At 44.1% G+C, this 20,609-nt stretch overlaps 1 protein-coding gene across 1 annotated transcript; it reads left to right on the forward strand.

The window, feature by feature from the left end:
- The first annotated feature begins 5,888 nt into the window (after positions 1-5,888).
- Positions 5,889-10,710, forward strand: LOC123079642 (DYRK-family kinase pom1). The gene is made up of 8 exons (XM_044502440.1): positions 5,889-6,396; positions 6,775-7,386; positions 7,817-8,123; positions 8,207-8,486; positions 8,742-8,849; positions 9,145-9,423; positions 9,860-10,003; positions 10,141-10,710. Exons 1-8 carry the CDS (start codon positions 6,126-6,128, stop codon positions 10,312-10,314), a joined length of 2,175 nt encoding a protein of 724 aa, XP_044358375.1. The 5' UTR covers positions 5,889-6,125; the 3' UTR covers positions 10,315-10,710.
- Positions 10,711-20,609: the final 9,899 nt, after the last annotated feature.

Here is a 20,609-nt window from a genome sequence, read left to right on the forward strand (position 1 = left end):
CCATGTAAGCGGGCTATGAGCTTGCTATTGTACTTGCTCGTAGCTAGCTTGTGGTAGTGTTTATACTTATATGTAAATCCTCGTTGTTCGGGTTCAAGCAATCTAAAATTGGGCTGATATCCCTGCCCTAGCTAGATGGCTGACGATCTAGAATGTTAGCCATCATTATGTACGGTGTATCTACGAGCATTGCTATGCGTACGACTATTTCCATACGATTTTCATACGGCACTGTATATCACACCGTCCTTGTGTCAGAGCAAGCCGCTGCCCACCACCCGATCAGGAATCGTACAAAATCGTATATCCAAGCGTCGTACGTGGAGCAATTTGGGTGTATCTACAATATAGTAGGAGTACGTAGTACTTGTTTGGCCAACCGACAATTAATGGCTAATGTATGGTACAGCCATCATGAGAGACGAATGCATGATAATACCAACACGTTGGCAGCTTCATTAAGTACATCGTACACGTACAACGGCGCGCCAAAACAAACTATGCAAACGATATGCCCAAGCACCGGAAAATCACAGTAGAACAGCAGTGGTAAAACTAACAGTAGACGAGAGAGGCAACAGTTTGCATGCTGCTGCTGCTACAGAACAGGCAAGACCATGCAGCATAGCATGTCAGTTTTTAACTCGCACCGATACCGCAACGAGTCAATGACCACTAGGACGAAGGAATAGTATGGGGTACTATACTCGTACCGCTCGGTACTTGTACCGGCAGGCAGGGCTGCCAAGTGTCAACAAGGACAAGGCAAACGACAAAGCAGAGGGGCATGCAGCGACAGGCACAACAACGGGAGGACATCCCCACCGGGCCAGGTAGAGGTAGCTGGTCGCCATCGCCATCGCAATGCAAACGCAACTACCTCCGTGTACTACAGCCGTGCTGGTGCTCCTAGAACCAGTGCACCAGTGCGGAGTGCCCCTTGGCGCGTCTAGACCACCACTAGGTACGTGGTCAGGTCAGTGGTGGTGCCGGAGGTGGCTGGCCGGCGCAGGGGATCCCCACAGCCAGCGAGTAATCACGAAAAGGTACCGTCGAGGCCCAGGAGGTGGGGATGGTGGACACTTCACTGGGCAGCGGTGAGTGAGGTGCCAAGGACGGGGTTGGTAATAATGTCGCCCGCCCGCCCGCCCGCCCGCGCGCGCGCACCGTGAGAGCACGGGAGGAGCTGGACCTGGAGATACGGTGACGTCGGTGAGAGCGGGGTTGGTGGCGGTCGGGAGCGCGATTGCCAAGGGGAGCGGGCGGCGGAAAGGACGCCGGGGCGCGCGCGGATGGCCCCGGCGTGTGGCCCCGCCACGCCGGTTTGGCAGCAAGGAGCGGGCTGATTGAAAAGCCAAAAAGGGTGCACTGACTCCCTTCCCCGCCCGGCCCCACACGCCGCGGGGCTGTGCGCGGGCAAACAATTCGCGTGTGAGACCCCGCCCCCTCGGGTCTGCGATGAGTTCCGTGGGTTTCAACCGGTTTTTGTAATGGCAGCACATTCGAATCTTTCTGGGGATCTGCATGCTCAAGCCACACATATGTTCGTATAAAAAACATTTTGCATACCCCCTTGTTTTTATTTACTTTGCATATTAGTTTTGACATACATCAAACTTTATAAGGTTAGTCAAGTTTAGAGAAAATAATAATAAAACTATATATATATATATATATATTATATTATGTGAAAAATATATTCAGTAACCAATCTGAAGGTATTTATTTGATACTGAAGGTGTTAATAATTTTTTTCTATAGACTTGATCAAAGTTTATAAAGTTTGCCTTAAGACAAAGCTAATATGCAAATTAAATAAAAACAGAGGGAGTATGCCTGAAAAACACATTTTTTTATTAATGTTACCGCGATCTGACTCGAAAATGTAAAGACACACCCGCACCAAGTGTGTGCTTTCAGGAACAAAGAGTACTTCTTCAATTGTTAGAAAAATCTAAAGAGAATATCCTAGTTCCTCTTCTGCTTGTAAAGTTTAATGCGAAAATATGTTGTTTGCCTGCGTCTGCAGTGCTATATTTTGCTATTTTAGTGTCGCAATTTATCTTTCATTTGGGCTGTAAACATTTGTTTTGTTTATGTAAATTTACAAGCATGTGGTGAACATGAACGGTTATATATGATTTTTTTTCTTTGAAGTATCTTAACAAATGTACTATTCATCTACTACATGGTCCAAGAGCCATTTTGCTCGGTCCTCTATTATCTTTTCTCTTTTGTGAAGCTCCAAAGGTTACAAATGAGAGGAGTTTTTTGGAATATAAGACGTTTTGGTGGGGATCGATGTAGAGAAGAGATGCCTGAGGGAGTTAGTGATGGCTAAAAAAGTAGATCTCCTCGGATCATAGGAAACCATGAGGCAGAACTTACTAGAGCCGACCTGCAAATATTTGTATCTTTCGTTGCTATCATACCCCATCTAGGGGTAAATCCACGTCGCATGGGGAGGGGGATATCATTAGGGGTTAACTACACAATCCTTGATATGATATTGAAGAAGACGAGGATTACTACATCAAGATGGGGAACTGGTGTTGGTTAATGGAGAGGCCCGGACTGAAAGGAAAGCTAATTTCCTTACTGAGCTATCGAGATTTTTATAGGATAGTGTTAATCCTATTTATATAGGGGGTATATTAATATAATTAGGAAAACTTTGCAGAAAATAGACTATGCACCCTCAGCATAGAAGTTTTATTTACAACGCTATCCTAGAACAAGTAGGGCTAAGGGAAATTACTATGAGTAGTAGACAGATTACTTGGGGTACAATTTGCAAAATCTTACTTTTGAAAAAACTAGATAGGGTCTTATGTTGAGAATTATCCCTTGACAATGGTTAATGTTATGATTAGAGAGAATTCTGATCACACCCCATTGTTTCTAGATACCGGGGATGTCCCAAAAACTAATCTAATTTTTAGGTTAGTTCTCGAGAGAAGCTATCCAGAAAATTGTCATGAGATTTGGCTGGAACCAACTATGCAAGGATCCAATATAGATAAATGGTAGAGAAAACTGAGAAAGTTCATGGCAAAATTAAAGATGGAATCAAAATATGAATTTTTTGTATAGAGATTTTAAAATATGTATACACTGTGAGGTTTGTTGACTGACTGCTGAAATAAGACAAGGTAGAAAGATCTGAGAGCACAATTACATAGACTTATGAAACAAGAAGAATTGAAATGGAAACAAAAGGCTAAAGCACCATGTTGTGTTTATTCAATAATTGCTTATGGTTGAATAGATGTATCTTGTTATCATCATTTGCATTATGTAATCAAATATACATGGTGTATTGCATCTGCGTCTATACTGTGTTAAAATATACATGGTGTATTAAGCCTTTATTTGCTAATTTAAATTATTTTCAATATTTATACCTTTATAATAATTTTCGTGATATGCGATATATATCAGTGAAAGTATTTATGTTACTGTGTTATATTTGTTAGGTCCCTTGTATCTCATTTGCACTAGGCCGTCCATAATGCTTGGGTCGGCCCTATGTTCATGGCACAATAGAATCCACTACCCGTGTTCATATGGTCGTGTAAAATGTGTCAACAAATAAACGATGCATGGTTCCATCACTATCTATTCTAATATGTCAAATAGCACCAGCCGACGTATCTTGACACAAAAAACCAATCAATAGTAGAACCCCAAGACAAGAACACTAGAGTGAATAAAACATAGATAAACCCCAACACAACAACAACCTACACAATATCCCAGGGGACGTGTTGCGGGTCCAGATATTCTTCCTCAAGACTCAACAATTTTGTCCTCAACTCCAGCGGTGTCAGTTGTCCATGTGACTAGCTTCTAAAAGAAATTCCATCACCTAAGTACAAGTCAAAGCATGAGCGACCCTCCAATGAAAACAACAAACAAGATTACATATGTGTAAGCATGAGACAAAATACATTACCTCAAAAGGGTCTTTCATCGAGTAACTGGCTTCAGTGGGCTTGGGCACCGTCCGGACCGTCTTGATGAGAATGCCAAATCCGTAGCCCTTCTCACGGAGCATCTGCTTGTTGGAGAAATTGTTAGTATTAGCCCTTCTCACGGAGCTTTCCATATTGAGATTCGGAAGCAGATACCGAAATAGATGATCCACCGCATCCCCTTTGTCAAACCTCACCTTTGGACGAACCTCTCAAACCTATATAATTACACACACAACAAACCTATAAAAGGGCCTTAAAGGTGCGGCGGCCTAGGGCCCATCTTAATAAGGCCCCACTACATTTGCATACCTAAATAAATTACAAAATATATGTTTTGCAAAATATAGTGCCAACACTATGGGATGGAGAGGGGGCAATTGCCCCCCCCCCCCCCCGCACTTCACCATGTTGTATTTATTCAATAATTTTTTAAAGTTGAGTAGATATATCTTATTATCATCATTTGCATCGTGTAATCAAATATACATGGTATATTAAGACCTTATTTGCTAATTAAAAATAGTTTTCAATGTTTACAGTTTTATAATGATTTTCATGACATGCTATATATATCAATGAAAGTATGCATGTTACTAGCATGTTATAGTTGTTAGGTCCATTGTACCTCATTCTCACTAGGGCCTTCATAATGTTAGGGTCAACCTTGATAAATAGTTACAACTCACTATCTATTTTTCCTAGCCATACAACCATGCCACATCAGCAAGCCATGCATGTAAGTTATACGTTATATTTTTGTACTCCCTCCGTTTCTTTTTAGTCCGCATATAAAATTTGGTCAAAGTCAATTTATGTAAAGTTTGACTAACTTTATAAGGAAAAAATTTCAACAATCAAAGTCTGAAATCAATATTGTTAGATGCATCATGAAATGAATTTTCATAGCATATAGCCTTAGTATTGTAGATTTAAACTTTTTGATACAAATTTGCTCACAAACAAATCTTATATGCGGAGTAAAAAGAAACGGACGGAGTATATCCATGCAACGCTGCCATGCCACATTAATTTGGTTGCACCAAGTTTTGTGTTTGGACACAAGTTTACGTATTCGATGCTTGAAGCTTACCTATATAGTTCATCTTTCGCTGTTTTACATGAATGACACTGTTTTAGCTGCAATCTATTTTTCTCTCTCCTTCATGCATGCTTTTGTTATATGCTTCAAATTTTTAACGTTCTTAAAGTGTATAACAAGAAGTACTATTATGTTTTATTTTCGGCAGTTATAATTTTCACATAGCACCTAATAGCGGGACGAGGCGTTTCGGCTGTCGGATGCATTTGCACCCGTGGGTGAATAGTAAATTTTTAAAAATAGAAAAAAATCCCAAAAATATATATAAAAAATGGCACGGAAGATGTTTGAGTGTGTGATGCCCGTGCCAAATTTTATCGTGTTTGGACATTTGAGTAGCCTTTAGTAAGAAAGATAAATTTAGGGTGTGTGAGAAAGTTTATAGTGCGCACTGTTCGGACCGATTTTCTCTTTTTCCAGAAGCTGCTGATGTCCGAACACATTGAAATTTTGCCTGGACATCAAGCATTTGAACAACTTTCATGAAAAAAAACAGATTTTTTGATTTCTTATGCTATTTTTTTAGGTAACTATTCACCAGGTGCAAATGAGCCTGGACTCAGAATTGAATATTCTTTAATAATGCATTTATTTTGACAAGATTACCGCGTGCCGCGGAGTATTATCTCTCTCCGTCCCATAATATAATACCCCAATATTTTTGACAGAAACGTTCTTACATCATGGGATTGAAAGAGTAGTCCAAATTAAGTGAGCGTTTGTGCAATATCGCATCAGCCATAGGGGCTGAAACACAATTAAGGCAGGCATTTATGCGCACGCACACGCGACCCTGGTGATCCTATGCGGCCTCGTGTTCTCCCCTCCTCTCTCTTTCCTCTGACTTCGTCGCCTCCTCCTTCTCCAGTAGTCCAGTCCTCGCCTCCTCCTCCTCCCCTCCCCCGCACTGACCCGACCCGACCTGACCTGCTCGCTTCGCTTCCAAGTTCCAATGGCGACGCAACTGCTCACCTCACGGCGCGCGCCACGCGCCTGAGCACCAACCGGCCGTCATCGCCCCCGCCCCGCGCGCCCCGGACGAAGAACACATGGCCGCGCCGGGCCTGGACGAGGTCATGGCCTTCCTCACCGACCACGGCTTCGCCAGCACCGCCTCCGCGCTCCGGGACGACGTGCTGGGCCGCGCCGCGGGCGGGGAGCCCGGGCCCGCCGCCGCATTAGATCCCCGGCTCCCGCCCCTCCGTATGTCGGTCTCCTCCTCCGGCGCCGGCGCCGGCCTGCCGCCGCCTGCGAGCCCCGGCTCCAGCTCCGGCTCGGCGTCCTCCTCCGCCTTCGTCAGCATGCGCTCATCGCCCTCAGGTAGTCACGCCGTAAGTCCTTTTTCCGTTTCCGTTAAACCCCTCCTCCTCCTGGCCCCCTCCCTGTTTCCGGCGCTGGCGGTTGCGTTTTGCCCCGCGAAATCTCGATCTCTGCGCCGATATTTCGGTGGCTTTGAGAACAATTCCAAGCCTCTGGTTCGACCCAATATGTTTCTTCTTGGACGATTTTCATACTTGCCATCAAAGAATTGAAATTGATCCTGGGGGACTGGTTAAACCCCTCCCTCGGTTCGGTTCATCACCAATGCCTGTCACAAAATTCGACCTCCCTGCCTACTCGAGTGCTCTGTTCTCCAAATTCTAGGAGATTTTATCATAATTCTGACCCACAATTTGATGTTTCTGTTTCTTGGATCAGGGCTGCTGAATCCGTACGGCGTGTGGTCGTCGCAGCACTCGCTGTCGGACGCGTCGTCATCTGAGATGGAGTTCGGCACAGCACGCCAGTACGATACCACCGACCTCTTCTTCCAGGAAGGCTGGCTCTACGACGACCACATCTTCCATACCAAGCCGGGTGACAGAGACAAGGAGGAGGACAAGTTTGTTCTCGGCGCTCAGGGCGGCTCAGGACCGGCAGAAACGTTCGTGCTCGGCCCTGGCGACTACTGCCGTCATGAACACGCCGGAAATGACGGCTGTGAGGGGTGTGCCGAGGTGTACAGCTGCTCGTCACCGCTCTGCAGTTGCTGTGCCGGGGGACTCAAGAACTTTGAGGAGCTTGAGCTGGTCCGAAATTCTAGCTCTGCTGTGTATGGGAGGTACAAGATCATGAATGACCAGACAGAGATACTGGATGAGTGTGGCCCGGATGTGTTTCAGATGAAGCAGAGTGGGGATCCCGTGCTTGAGTGCGATTTTCTGACAGATTCTGGGCAAGTAGACGAGCGCTTGGAGCTGAATGTTGTGGAGAAGGAGCTTCAAATGCTCAGTTCATTTGATACTTATGATGATGCTGAAATTCCTGCAAGTAAGTATCAGTACTCCACAAATTCTATGGTACTACTAGTATAAGTTAAAGTTTCTCCTCTTAAATCACTTGTTCGAGTGAAGACAGTTTGAAATTGTTTACTGGATCTAATGTAGAGGGGGAGTGTGAATAAATTACAACATTTAAAAGGTTGGGTACTGTCGAGATTTCCAGGTTGAATTGTAAATACCTGAATCTCTGCTGCCATTTTGCAAATATACAAGGCAGGGGAAAATGCTATACTAGCCAGTGACGACCATTTTCAGAGCTGCAAATAATGAAGGAGCAAATTTTGTTGCTGTCCAATGCTTATAAGCACTGACGTATGGGTCATGTAGTGCCTGTTATCCACTTTACTGTCTAAAGGTTTTCCTTCACTTGCTTGCTGTTTGTTCCGGTTCTAATTGCAAATGCTTACCGTCTTGCATAGGTCCAGTACAGGTGCGCCATGTCACTGACAATGTAGAGTTGGATTATAACAATGAAAACAATCTGAAAAGCAGCAGTGGTAAAGAATATCTGAAAGAGAGTTATAGCTTGCATCCTTTCCCTGAGACTGATGATTATGATGACACCTACGAGTTTGGAGATGTTGGGCCATTGAATACAGATGTTCGGAAATCTGCTACACTTATAGCCGAGAAAGAAGATCCAGAGTCAAATATTGATCAGGCCGTCTCTAATTTCCATCAAGAATACGAGGTATTTGAATTGAGAATTGTCCACCGCAAGAACAGGTTCACATCAAATCTTTTTTTCCTTTCTTTGGTTGTTGTTAAAGAAATAGTACATATGCTTATATGGTATGCATCCATTGCAGAACTGGCTTTGAAGCAAACAAAGATTTTCCCATTGTCTTGAATTCAGTCATAGCAGGAAGATATTATGTTACTGAATATCTTGGCTCGGCAGCATTCAGCAAGGTTGTCCAAGCACATGATCTTCAGACAGGAATAGATATTTGCCTAAAAATAATAAAAAATGATAAGGATTTCTTCGATCAGAGTTTGGATGAGATAAAACTGCTGAAGTTTGTGAATAAATACGATCCATCAGATGAGCATCATGTACTGCGGCTCTATGACTACTTCTATCATCAGGTATACTCACTTGAGGGAGGAGCAGTTGGCTAAGATACCCCTTTTCTGTTAACTCCATACTGCAAACTACTTGATTGTTTGGAACATAAGAAGATATTTAAGGGACTTGGTCCTTATGAATATCTCAAAGGATGTACTGTAGCAACATATCATTTGCTTGTAGGCATGCGTTTGATTGTCGAGCCTAGTAAACATTTTTCCTTTCGCATTCTACCTTGCATAATGCTGATTGCTGACAGTAAACAAATATTGCAGGAACATCTTTTCATTGTCACTGAATTACTGCGAGCAAATCTGTATGAGTTTCAGAAATATAACCAGGATTCTGGTGGTGACTTGTACTTTACATTTCCTAGGATACAGGTATGTTGAATTGCCATTTACCAGATATTCTGTATTACTGTGACATTCTCTGAGAATCCCTTAGTGCAGTAATTATGCATGCATATAACTATTTACATGTCACTTGTACGCCGCACCTTATTTGTTGGCATATTGTGTTTAAAACTTAAAATTAAAATATGTATAGTTGCTGGACACTAATTATTGTTTTCGTAAAATGGTAAAGTTGTTTATACGATTAACAGATTGAGCACAGTTATAATTCACTCATGAAAGTTAGGAGTTCTGGTGAAACAAAATTGTCCCTTTCTTTCAGGCAATTGCTCGCCAATGCTTAGAAGCTTTGGTATATTTGCACCATTTAAGGATCATTCATTGTGACTTAAAGCCAGAGAATATCCTTATCAAGAGCTACAGCAGGTGTGAAATTAAGGTCATCGATCTTGGAAGTAGTTGCTTCTTGACAGACAGCTTATGCCTGTATGTTCAGTCACGTTCTTATCGAGCTCCCGAGGTCATTCTGGGCCTGCCATATGATCAGAGGATTGACATTTGGTCTCTTGGTTGCATCCTTGCTGAACTGTACACTGGTGAAGTAAGTAGTTCTTTTGCTGAGTTGATAGTTTGAATTTTGTACATAGATTAAGATCTTAGCTATGATAAGCACATAATGGTCGATGGTTGGTCATATCAGTAGATTGATCTTATGGAGATTGCAATACATGGACTTCATAGTATATTAGCATGTTTATATTCTTTATCGTTCAAATATATGTTAATCTGTGGCTCTCCAAAACCAGAGTGAGTAAAATAGAGCTTGAAAAGCTGTGGAAATATATAGCTCCAACCAGAGATGTATATGGTAGGTGTTTTTGTTTCTGTCTTGGAGGACGTGGATAGTCTTTTATTTTTTATAACCTCAACTCACACAAACACAAAGCACAATGGTGTGCTTCTAGTTGTTTTTACCATTTAAAAGCAGCAAACCATCTGCTCATAAAACTCATAATGTTGACTCTTACACATGACAGGTACTATTTCCTAATGAACCAGTGTCCATGATGCTTGCCCGAATGATCGGGATGATTAGTCCAATAGACATGGAAATGTTAGAGTTGGGACAGGAGACACATAAATATTTCACCGATGATTATGGCCTTTTCACCAAGAATGAGGTACACTTCATTTCCTGTTTACTATTTCAACCCCCTGTCAGTCATATGCTATAAGAGTATTCGATAACCACTCGATCTTAATATCGTGGATAGTAAACACTAAAAAACTTTGACTTACCTTCCTTATCTGTATCCAGGAGACAGGTCAATTAGAGCATTTGCTCCCAGAGAAGTCCTCTTTGCGACATCACTTGCGATGCCCCGACCCGCAGTTTGTGGATTTTCTATCCTATCTGCTGCAAATAAACCCCAGGAAGAGACCAACAGCCAGTGAAGCACTAGAGCATCCGTGGCTTTCATCCGAGTACTAATCTGGGGCCAGCCACTGCTTTCTTCTGCTTCAGGGGTGATTTGCTCACGTTATAAGGATGAAGTTTCGGTACTCCTTTTGTGAAGCCTTCTTTCAAAAACTTGTAAAAAAAAGAGTGGTTTTCTGAGAGTTCCATGTCGCATGAAACGTTGCTGTTTCCTTGTGGTGTAGAGGGTCTTGCCCTTTTGGCTGCAGCATTTGCTGAACTGGCCTGTGGCCTGGTTTCTTTGTTGGTGTCGGTCTTTCAGGGCAATTCTCGGAGTGGAAGCCCTGCTGATTCATGCGTGTATGTAAATATGAGGAAAATTTTCCATGTGTGTCTGTACAGCTGAAACTTACACTTGTAATCTATGTGATTCATCAGTGAAAATTTATAAGATACAAAAATAATTGTCCAGTGTTTGATAAGGACATCTCCAACGCCGTGCATCAAATCAGCCACCCCAAACATCGGCGGAAAGTGGTAGTGGAGCCGGCCATCAACCTCGTGCACCAAATGTCCGCTCCGGGCCATCAACCTCGTGCACCAAATGTCTGCTCCAGGTCCGGCCTCCTCCACCTCCATTTGACATGATACATGCATACATAGATCAATAGCAATTTAACATATGTATAGCAAGATGCAAACATATCCAATCACAGCTAAAAAGCATCGGATCAACAAGTTTTTACATCCAACTGATCCAAAAAGAGCTGAGGATGCAAAAAGACGTCAATTTTTGCCTCCTAGTAAAGCTGTCCATTTCAAATTCTTCACTCCTCGACCGGCTCCTCCGAAGCATCCGCGTAGCGCTCCAACATGCTAGCATGATATGCTTGCACAATCTGCGCCGCATGGGATCCAAGTCTGACATCTTCATGGTCAACAACTCAACATCTTGGCATCAATCTTCTTCTCTTGGAGCTTGATCTTCTTGGCTTGCGCCTCCATGAACTTGTCAAACCTCTCGGTCTTCTTTTCCTCCTTTGCATCATTGCACTTGACGCATGCCTCCTCCTTCTTTGCCATGAAGTCCTCGAACCTCTTCGTCATCTTGGCCGTGAAGGAAATATGCCCTAGAGGCAATAATAAAGTTGTTATTTATATTTCCTTATATCATGATAAATGTTTATTATTCATGCTAGAATTGTATTAACCGGAAACTTGATACATGTGTGGATACATAGACAAAACACAGTGTCCCTAGTATGCCTCTACTAGACAAGCTCGTTAATCAAAGATGGTTAAGTTTCCTAACCATAGACATGTGTTGTCATTTGATGAACGGGATCACATCATTAGGGGAATGATGTGGTGGACAAGACCCATCCGTTAGCTTAGCATAATGATCGTTAAAGTTTTATTGCTATTGCTTTCTTCATGACTTATACATATTCCTTTGACTATGAGATTATGCAACTCCCGGATACCGGAGGAATATCTTGTGTGTTATCAAACGTCACAACGTAACCGAGTGATTATAAAGATGCTCTACATGTATCTCCGAAGGTGTTTGTTGGGTTGGCATAGATCGAGATTAGGATTTGTCACTCCGAGTATCGGAGAGGTATCTCTGAGCCCTCTCGGTAATGCACATCATGATAAGCCTTGCAAGCAATGTGACTAATGAGTTAGTTACGGGATGTGACTAATGAGTTAGTTACGGGATGATGCATTATGGAACGAGTAAAGAGACTTGCCGGTAACGAGATTGAACTAGGTACGAAGATACCGACGATCGAATCTCGGGCAAGTAACATACTGATGACAAAGGGAATGACGTATGTTGTCATTACGGTTTGACCGATAAAGATCTTCGTAGAATATGTTGGAACCAATATGAGCATCCAAGTTCCGCTATTGGTTATTGACCGGAGAGGTGTCTCGGTTATGTCTACATAGTTCTCGAACCCGTAGGGTCCGCACGCTTAACGTCCGATGACGATTTGTATTATATGAGTTATGTGATTTGGTGACCGAATGTTGTTCGGAGTCCCGGATGAGATCACGGACGTGACGAGGAGTCTCGAAATGGTCGAGAGGTAAAGATTGATATATTGGATGATAGTATTCAGACACCGAAAGTGTTTCGGAATGTGTCGGGCACATATCGGAGTACCGGGGAGGGGGGGGGGTTACCGGAACCCCCTGTGGGAAGATATGGGCCATATGAGGGAGGCACACTAGCCCACATAGGGGTGGCACGCCCCCCACAGGGAAGGAGGCCGAATAGGAATAGGAGAGGGGGCGGCGCCCCCCTTTCCTGTTGCGGAACGTAGCATGCAATTTCAAAAAAATTCCTACGCTCACGCAAGATCTATCTAGGAGATGCATAGCAACGAGAGGGGGAGTGTGTGTCCATGTACCCTCGTAGACCGAAAGCGGAAGCGTTATGTTAACGCGGTTGATGTAGTCGAACATCTTCGCGATCCAACCGATCTAGTACCGAACGTCCGGCACACGTTCAGCTCGATGACGTCCCTCGAACTCTTGATCCAGTAGAGGGTCGAGGGAGAGTTCCGTCAGCACGATGGCATGGTGGCGGCGATGGTGATGTGATCCGCGCAGGGCTTCGCCTAAGCACTACGATGCTATGACCGGAGGAGTAAACTGTGGAGGGGGGCACCGCACACGGCTAAGAGAACAACTGTTGTGCTTTGGGGTGCCCCCTTTCCCCCGTATATAAAGGAGGAGGGGAGGAGGCGGCCGGCCTAGAGGGGGCGCGCCAAGGGGGGAGTCCTACTAGGACTCCTAGTCCTAGTAGGATTCCCCTTTCCTTCTCCAAACTGGGAAAGGGGGAAAGGGAGAGGGAAAGGGGGGCGCTGCCCCCTCCCCTAGTCCAATTCGGACTCCCATGGGGGGGACACCCCTTGTGGGCGGTCCCCACTCTTTTCCATGGCCCATGAGGCCCATGATTTCCCCCGGGGGGTCCGGTAAGCCCTCGGTACTCCGGTAAAATACCCGAACCACTCGAAACCATTCCGATGTCCGAATACTATCTTCCAATATATCAATCTTTACCTCTCGACCATTTAGAGACTCCTCGTCATATCCATGATCTCATCTAGGACTCCGAACAAACTTCGGTCACCAAAACACATAACTTGTAATACAAATCGTCATCGAACGTTAAGCATGCGGACCCTACGGGTTCGAGAACTATGCAGACATGACCGAAACACATCTCCAATCAATAACCAACAGCGGAACCTAGATGCTCATATTGGTCCCTACATATTCTACGAAGATCTTTATCGGTCAAACCGCAATAACAACATACGTTATTCCCTTTGTCATCGGTCTGTTACTTGCCCGTGATTCGATCGTCGGTATCATCATACCTAGTTCAATCTCGTTACCGGCAAGTCTCTTTACTCGTTCCGTAATGCATCATCCTGTAACTAACTCATTAGTCACATTGCTTGCAAGGCTTATAGTGATGTGCATTACCGAGAGGGCCCAGAGATACCTCTCCGATACTCGGAGTGACAAATCCTAATCTCGATCTGTGCCAACCCAACAAACACCTTCGGAGACACCTGTAGAGCATCTTTATAATCACCCAGTTACGTTGTGTCGTTTGATATCACACAAGGTGTTCCTCCGGTATTCGGGAGTTGCATAATCTCATAGTCAGAGGAATATATATAAGTCATGAAGAAAGCAATAGCAATAAAACTTAACGATCATTATGCTAAGCTAACGGATGGGTCTTGTCCATCACATCATTCTCTAATGATGTGATCCCATTCATCAAATGACAACACGTGTCTATGGTTAGGAAACTTAACCATCTTTGATTAATGAGCTAGTCAAGTAGAGGCATACCAGGGACACTTTGTTTTGTCTATGTATTCACACATGTACTAAGTTTCCGATTAATACAATTCTAGCATGAATAACATTTATCATGATATAAGGAAATATAAATAACAACTTTATTATTGCCTCCATGCTAAAGTTATAGCATGGCACACATCAGGTCTGGTACACAGCATTGCATACATGATAGAACCTATGGCCGAGGCATAGGGAATAACTTTCATTTTCTCTGTATCTTCTGCAGTGGTCGGGCATTGAGCCCGACTCAATTTCACACCTTGTAACACACGCAAAAACCCTTTCTTTGACTGATCCATTTTGAACTTCTTCAAAACTTTATCAAGGTATGTGCTTTGTGAAAGTCCAATTAAGCGTCTTGATCTATCTCTATAGATCTTGATGCTCAATATATAAGCAGCTTCAGCGAGGTCTTTCATTGAAAATTTCTTATTCAAGTATCCTTTTACGCTATCCAGAAATTCTGTATTATTTCCAATCAACAATATGTCATCCACATATAATATTAGAAATGCTACAGAGCTAGTTGGAAATATGCCCTAGAGGCAATAATAAAATGGTTATTATTATATTTCCTTGTTCATGATAATTGTCTATTGTTCATGCTATAATTGTATTAACCGGAAACCGTAATACATGTGTGAATACGTAGATCACAATATGTCCCTAGTGAGCATCTAGTTGACTAGCTCGTTGATCAATAGATGGTTGTGGTTTCCTGACCATGGACATTGGATATCGTTGATAACGGGATCACATCATTAGGAGAATGATGTGATGGACAAGACCCAATCCTAAGCATAGCACAAGATCGTGTAGTTCGTTTGCTAAGAGCTTTTCTAATGCCAAGTATCATTTCCTTGGACCATGAGATTGTGCAACTCTCGGATACCATAAGAATGCTTTGGGTGTATGAAACGTCACAACGTAACTGGGTGACTATAAAGGTGCACTACAGGTATCTCCGAAAGTGTCTGTTGGGTTGGCACAAATCGAGACTGGGATTTGTCACTCCGTATGACGGAGAGGTATCTCTGGGCCCACTCGGTAATGCATCATCATAATGAGCTCAATGTGACTAAGGAGTTAGCCACGGGATCATGCGTTACGGAACGAGTAAAGAGACTTGCCAGTAATGAGATTGAACGAGGTATGGGGATATCGACGATCGAATCTCGGGCAAGTAACATACCGATGGACAAAGGGAATTGTATACGGGATTGATTGAATCCCTGACATCGTGGTTCATCTGATGAGATCATCGTGGAACATGTGGGAGCCAACATGGGTATCTAGATCCCGCTGTTGGTTATTGGCCGAAGAGATGTCTCGGTCATGTCTGCATGGTTCCCGAACCCGTAGGGTCTACACACTTAAGGTTCGGTGACGCTAGAGTTGTTATGGGAAATTGTATGTGGTTACCGAAGGTTGTTCGGAGTCCTAGATGAGATCCGGACGTCACAAGGAGTTCCGGAATGGTCCGGAGGTGAAGATTTATATATGGGAAGTCCAGTTTCAGTCACCGGAATGGTTTCGGGGGTTATCGGTATTGTACCGGGACCACCGAAAGGTGTCCGGGGGTCCATCGGGTGGGGCCACCTGCCCCGGAGGACTTAATGGGATGAATATGGGAGGGAACCAGCCCCCTAGTGGTCTGGTGCACCCCCCAAGGGCCCAAGGCGCCTAGGATTGGAAACCCTAGGGGAGGGGGCGCCTCCCACCTTGCTTGGGGGGCAAGTCTCCCCCTCCTGGCCGCCGCCCCCCTCTAGATGCATCTAGGGGGGCCGACCCCCTCTTCCCTTCCCCCTATAAATAGTGGGGGGGGGGAGGGCAGCCGCACCCTTTCCCCTGGCGCAACCCTTCCACCCTCCAACTCCTCCTCCGTAGTGCTTGGCGAAGCCACTACAAAAAAAAGACACTTCCGTGATGATACGTGTTTGTCACAGTAGGTCACATTTTATGTCATGCATGTACATCCACGACAAATTTATGACAGAATCAAGATAGTCATACCTGTGCTGTCGTAGAAGTGTTCCATGGCATTACCAAAATTATCATCACGGAAGTGTCCACTTCCATGACAATAAATCGCGCGTCATGGAAGTGCTTTCGTCAAGGGTGACCGACACGTGGCATCCACCGTAACGGTACGCCGTTAAGCTATCGGGTCCGGTTTTGGATCCGATAACCCGCTAACAGCCCGGACCAATGAGGATTTTCCACGTGTAAAATTCTCATTGGCCGGAGGAAACACGTGTTGGCTCACCGTTGGGACAGATGTCATCCATTCATTGGACAGGAGGCGCCTATGATACGTCAACACGTGGCACGGCCCAACAGAGGCCCATTCTGGTGAAAAGGCCGGCCCGTTTGACTTGGTCAAAAGGTAACGGGCCGGCCCACGGAAAGCCTGTTAACGGCCTGTTCGTATATAGCCCATTTACGGCCCGCTAACTCACGAGCCGTTACGGCCTATCCGAATTAAGCCCAGTAGCTTCATCTGGGCCTTCCAATATGATTCCAGCCCATTGTAACTTCCGGGCCATGTATGGCCCATGATGTCTTTCGGCCCATACGAGACCATTTGTAACTCTTGGCCCATTAACGGCCCGTGGTGAATCTGGCCTGCAATGAACAATGTACCCCTTTATACCCATTAACGGCCCATTATTCCATTGGGCCATTTCCAACCCGTGTTATCTTTAGGCCTTCTCAGGGCCCATTTTGTAGGGGAACGCAGCAGAAAACAAAAATTTTCCGACCTACGCACCAGCCCAGGACCACTATGGAGACTGCATACATGGTTTGATCTTTTTCGTTACCGACTCGTAGCACAGCGGGAAATAGAGTCGATGATGATCGGCGGTGCAGATCCCCGCAGCTAGGATTTACAACCTCCCAACCGCGAGGATGTATACCCTCATCTGCTCCTCAGACAGCCCTCCGGGAGGCGGTCGAACAGCCCCCCGGACGGTGTCGCGGACAGCCCTTCGGGAGGACCTTCGAAACTCGAACAGTCACTCGGACAGCCCTTCGGGAGGACCTTCGAAACACGGACGGTAACACGGACAGCCCTTCGGGAGGCACTCACGAACTAAGACCGAAACTACGATCTCTCTACAGAGTTGCACACATACGGTGTCATCTATCCGGTAGGGCTTCGCCGTCCAGAACTAGTTCCTGCCGGAACCCAGACAGCCTTACGGCTCTACGAAACTCTTTTCGTGGGAGGGAGAGAAGAAGCCAGATAATGCATGACATGTGTATGAGAGCAAGGGATGAGTGTGGAGGGATGCCCCTCCACCTCTATTTATAGGAAATCCCAAGGGGGTAGGGTAGTTTCACAAAAAACCCAAAATGCACATGAATGAAGTCCTTCCACAAGGACCTAGGAGTGAAACCAAGGAACAAGAGGGTCCCCAAGGGGGGATACCCCTTGTGGCCGGCCACACCCCCATGAGGGGCCCAAAAAATGGCTCCTATCCATCCATGTCATCCCCAAGATTTTTTGGAACAAAGCCCCAAAAGGTGGCTTTCCATAAAGTAACCATAAAGCTGATTTTCACTATTCACGACGACATTTTTCAGCGTCTGATCGAACTGAAAATATTTATGTGGGCTAAGAACATTTCCAGTACCCACTAAAATGATTTTCAACGCGTTCCGAAACAATTCCGGTTTTAGTGATTTTCATCTGCGAAACGCATCTGAAGTGGCTCCGGCAGCTCCGGAACATTTCCGGTTTTTATCTCAGAAAATTCCAAAAAGCTTCCAGAATGATTCTGGCATCCTCCAAGAATTATCAGGCATGTGCCGAAACCAATTTGACTTAATGGTGTATCCCGAAACAACTTTTCGGTATCATCGAAACTTATCCGATGACCTCTCTCTGCGGTACGATTCCGCTGTCCGAAACTTTTCGGTGTCCGAAACTTTTTCGGTGATTTTCTCTCAGACTCTCTGTCTAGTATTCAGCAGATAGATGACCCTTAAGCGTGTGACCCTATAGGTTCGGTGAAGTATAGACATGACCCGGAACCCCTTCCGATCAATGATCAACATCGGAGCCGTGGACACCCATATTGACCCCTATACCCACATGAATAAATATTCGAGTGAACCTCCAGTTGCCGTGTGCTATTCCTGTTGCTTCGCGATATGTTACAAATACCCGAGGTGAGACATGTTGGCATTCCCGTGGATCAACAACTTGTCCACTATGCTAGTTACCTCGTTACCGGTATTGTTCTCTTTTCTCGTTATCGTGTTCCGGCATCCCCGTGATCAAATCACAAAGTGTCTGGCCAGACGATGATGGATACCATAACACCGAGAGGGCCCAGAGATATCTCTCCATCGTCGAAGGAGCAAATCCCAATCTTGAGCCATCAAGTTACTTGACACACTTTTCCATGAACCCGTAAGCCGCCGTAATAGCCACCCATTTACGGATGACGTTTAACAAACCCCAAAGTTCATGAAGCAAGCATGAAGAAACTCGATACTCTCATGGTCTAAGGAATCATGCAAACGTTAACCATCTCTGTGTTATGTACCAATAAACTTGTGAGGAATGAATCTCATAGCATAACATCAATCCGGGTCGATTCAACACAAATGTTCTCTTAACATTGTGCCCTCAAAGTTGCTGGCATAGACATGCCCATGACCAGGAAAACAGAATCATCATGCAACACTTGAGCTATTCTTAGAGGCCAGACTAGGAATACTTCTTACCGTTTATTATTCCACACGTGCATATGAGTCTTCCTCCGAGCCTCGTGGATATTGCAGACTCGAGAATCATTGCAGTTATAGCATGGAACATAAACATAATTATGAACTCGGAGATAAATAATATCATTTATTATTGCCTCTAGGGCATATCTCCTACAGACTCCCACTTGCACTAGAGTCAATAATCTAGCTTATGCTAATGCACTTCACACCTGTGGCACACCGGTGTAAATATGCTTCGCTTGTGGTATAGCCTGATGTCCAACGGATCTGACGACTTCAGTTCCGTGTGTATCTTTGCATGTCCTCGCATTTTCACGTTTTCACAAAATTCATATTTTGTGTGGACTTGGCTTTGTATGTATGTGAATCACAGGTCGAACCTGGATTCCTCAGACTGAGTTATGGAGCAACTACCTGCAGTAGTGTCCCATTGTCAAAAGCCATCTTGGAACTATACTAAGTTCATGAATGAACTATATGATTCAACATCTTCTTTGTCGCTTCTAAAGCGTCAACATACTTAGCCCTTGTTATAGAATTCTCCACAGTAACTAGTTTGAACAAATTCCAACTAACTATGCCACCACATTGTGTGTTACACAAAACCCTTAATTTAAATCGAAAATCGCATGGAGAAAAGATGAAGACTCTATCGATGTAACATTTTACAACGAACTCTTCATGATCTCTGCTTGCGAGAAAACCATGTCATCAGTACTTACTCTAGTACTCTGTGACATCTTTCACTGTTGTCCCATGATTAGTAATTTGATCACTTTGGTATCCATACTCGCAACACCTTGGGAGTATCGGACATATCTGGTTGTTTTACATACCATGGAATACATGATTAATCCAAACACAAAAGTGTGTGGAATCATGTATTTTACACATCAGTGTTTTGGGACACCGAGTCTTGCAAAAACTCTTTCCATGTGACTTTGGCAAGAATCACTCCTTGGCGTTTTAAATGCTAAAAGGTTTTAGCATATTGTCAATATGTATTCATTTCTTAGCCCCATTAGGTAAATCTATCTCCATATATCATCATGCCTAATATTGAGGCTATTTAGCCTAAGCACTTCATCGAAAAACTATTTTCAAATGAAGTCCTAATTTGTGTCAAGAAATTTATTTCCAATTACCAATGTGCCAAGCACATAAGGTTTTTAGAAATATTATTATGCTCCCACTTACTTTCTTGAATTACAAGCATCTTCGTTACCCATTGATGAAGTCAAAACCCCTTTGACCATTTCATCAAAACACGAAGATTCCAACTCCATTTTGCTCTCTTCTGTCCATTGCTGGAACTCTGAAGTTTGCATACCTACTAGCATCCTCTGGATCGACAAATTACTTTGGACTGTATCATATACAAGTCCTAGCTTTCATTTCCATCAGATGGAAATCCTTTTATCATCCATGTTTCATATCTCATGATTGAAATATGTATTAATTGCTAGTTCAACCCGAACCGACTTTAAGCATCGCTACGATGAAAACAACCTCATCGTAGTCAACTCTTGAACTTGTTATTTCAACAAGTCGAGCATTATGGATAAAACATTTTATCCGTATCAGTTTTAAGTTCCATAAATATTCGTTAGACTCTAAGTCTTCCGAAAGGTGTATCAAGGTTTTAATCTTGAATCACTTATATGGAAACTAACTCGGGTTGTATTGGCATTTAGCCAATTCCGGAGTCAGGGCCCATCAACGCTTCCTTGTGTATC

The sequence above is a fragment of the Triticum aestivum genome, chromosome 3D, assembly GCF_018294505.1.
Source record: "Triticum aestivum cultivar Chinese Spring chromosome 3D, IWGSC CS RefSeq v2.1, whole genome shotgun sequence".
Lineage (NCBI taxonomy): Eukaryota > Viridiplantae > Streptophyta > Magnoliopsida > Poales > Poaceae > Triticum > Triticum aestivum.